At 33.6% G+C, this 2,760-nt stretch overlaps 1 protein-coding gene across 1 annotated transcript; it reads right to left on the bottom strand.

Moving 5' to 3' along the window:
* Nucleotides 1-774: 774 nt before the first annotated feature.
* Nucleotides 775-1,287, bottom strand: LOC125851295 (probable aquaporin TIP1-1). The gene has a single exon (XM_049531083.1). The coding sequence runs from the start codon at nt 1,201-1,203 to the stop codon at nt 790-792; it is 414 nt and encodes a 137-aa protein (XP_049387040.1). The 5' UTR covers nt 1,204-1,287; the 3' UTR covers nt 775-789.
* Nucleotides 1,288-2,760: the final 1,473 nt, after the last annotated feature.

Raw genomic sequence — 2,760 nt, 5'->3', positions numbered from 1 at the left:
TAATATTTCATTTTATGGTATAAAAGTTTTTTTTTGGTCATTTTTTTGCATTTCTCATCCGATGTTAAATCCACATAAAAGCCCCACTAAATCTACGTTAATTAAAAAAATTCACATTAAAGAGTAAAACATTTTCTAACAAAAGCCAAAATAACTTAAACCCAACTTTGTTGTCATTCCATAACAACCTCATACTTCAAAATTCTACCGTTCATTATCCGTTTTAAGATGAAATAAAAAGCAAAAATAATAATATATGAATACTTTTTAGATCTGACACAAGTCAGCATTAGAAAGTAAATGACCATACTCTCCCTATTGACACTAAAAAATAGCAACGTGTATAATTTTCCTTCACTACTTTTTCAGAAAGGTTAAACGAATGGATATACTTCCTAGAAGATCTGCAAAAGCTCGATATTACATCTCACATTGTTACACATGGTATGTTGTGGTTGTACTTCACACTGTCACACATGTAGAGTAAATGACTATACAGTCCCTATTGACGCTAAATATATAAGTCAAAAATAATTAAATGCAAGCCTAAAGTCGTACGAAATTAATTAAATCCAATAACAATACAACTGAATATATTGTGAGATATGTACATTATTTGGACACTCAAAAAGGTCAGTCACAAGTTACCTGTTTTTTTAGCATATTACAAAAGTATAACAACTCAGAAATTCAACTGTAATATTAAAAAAAATATTGATACCCACACTTAAAATTAAAAATTATAAGATTTTTTACTTTTTCTATAATTCGTGTCAAACTAAAATAAGATCAAATAAATTGAAACGTCGAATATATGCTTACCATGCCACCAGTGGCGAATTCAAGGAGAGCGCAAGCAGCAGTGGATCCAAGCAACTGTGCAATGATGTACAAAATCCCACGGAACAAAGTGATGTTTCCACCAACGAAAGCACCGAAGGTAACAGCCGGGTTGACGTGGCCGCCGGAGATGTTAGCACCGACGGAGACGGCCACGAACAACCCGAAGGCATGCGCTATGGAGGCGGAAATAAGGCCAGCGGGAGTAGCGACACCGTCGGTAAGCTTATTAAAAGCCATACCAGAACCCTGACCTGCGAAAACGAAGATCAGAGTACTGATGAACTCCGCCAAGGCCGCTTTAAGCGCCCCTGGATGGCGGAGTTCCTCATGGCTTCCAATAGTAATTTGGTTGATCGGCATTTTCACCAGAAAATTAACAACTGAAAAATTTCTCTAGTGTTACTATTAAGGGGCAAGTTGGGGAGTGATGAAATTATGGAAAATTTTGCATGGATTTATATTGTGAAATTTGTAAATTGCATGAGGGATTAGGTTCCGGGTAAAGCAGGTAACCGGTTAATATTTGGACCATAATGTAATAAGATTCAAACCAAAATTTGTGGGCGAGCGGTCCCGTAGAGGTCGAAAGGCCTGCATTGACAGCTAAGAATTCACCTCCAATTTGATGTGGTGATGACACGTGGAAATGACGACAACGATCCACGTCATATAGGTTCTGTTTGATAAAGATATAAAAGATGGGAGTACTGTATACCCCACTCCCCTACTCAACCCACCCCACCCCCTCGTTATTGCTTTCGGTCGGAACAATTATGCACCGTGGAATGATCTGGAACTAGAGCTTTTAAATATTTTTTAATCTGTTATTAAAGAATTAATTGATTTGTTTTAAGATGGCAATTATTGCTCAGGTTAATCACTAACTTTTTGTGGTGGAACTGTTATTTTAAAAAAAATAAAAATTGAGGTACGCGTATTTTTTTTTTTTATTCTTTTTTGTGGAGTGCCCGCAGTGGAGTATTAATTCGGATTCACGTCAAATAGTGCCCTATTAGAAGCAGGGGCGTATTAAGAGGGGGTGTCGGCGGGTTCACGTGAATTCATGCTCCCCTCTCTAGATCATATATAATAGTGTTATATTTTTAAAATATATTTAAATATAGATGTGTGAACCCACGTTTAAAGTATCATATAATAATACAATAATGATTTGCACCTCTCTAAGTAAGGATAAACATTTAAGTCTTATATTTATCTTGTCCTTTTGAGTAACACCTCCCCAAGTGGTTATCGATTATACTTTTGACGTTTCAATTATTTTTTCTTTTGTTTTTTCCCTTTAATCTTTCAATATTTTCAAGTGCCTTACATTGAAAGTTCCTAAAAAACTTTGCACTATAAGAATTTTATATAATTAAATCAAATGTGTATATTAAAATTTAAAACTAATAGTATTATATATTTTGGACCTATAATTTTTAAAATTTAATAGTTCATATTCAGAACCTAAAAGTCAAACTTATCAAATTTATATTTAAGATTCATTTTTTCGTATTCGTGCACCCATCTTGACGAATTCCTGGATACGCCTCTGATTAAAAGGATGGTGCTTCATATTAAGGAATTTTCATACTTAAGATTTAGATCTGAAATCTCTTATTATAAAGGAGCAGCATCGTCCACAACATCGATCATATTCTCTAGTGATTTTGAGATACGTGTATAATTGTAAATGACTGCAATAAAGAATTCTAAGGGCCCGTTTAGCCATGGAATATGGTATCATGATATGGAATCATGAGATGAAATTGAAGTTTTGTTTGGATATGCGATATGAAATTTTTGTGTTGTATATTTTCTCATAAACATAAAAATTTCATAAGTTGTAAAACTATTAAAATAACCCCAATTATTTATTCAATCTTATCAAATAAACAAAAATTTATAAAATCGCAT

This window comes from Solanum stenotomum, unplaced genomic scaffold, assembly GCF_019186545.1.
Source record: "Solanum stenotomum isolate F172 unplaced genomic scaffold, ASM1918654v1 scaffold23693, whole genome shotgun sequence".
In the NCBI taxonomy this organism is placed as follows: Eukaryota; Viridiplantae; Streptophyta; class Magnoliopsida; order Solanales; family Solanaceae; genus Solanum; species Solanum stenotomum.
Note: the sequence above shows the minus strand (reverse complement) of the source record. Positions and strands in the feature narration are given on the sequence as shown.

Excerpts from the sequence above, each read along its gene's own strand:
- LOC125851295 (XM_049531083.1), bottom strand. The coding sequence starts at position 1,203 with ATGCCGATCAACCAAATTACTATTGGAAGCCATGAGGAACTCCGCCAT.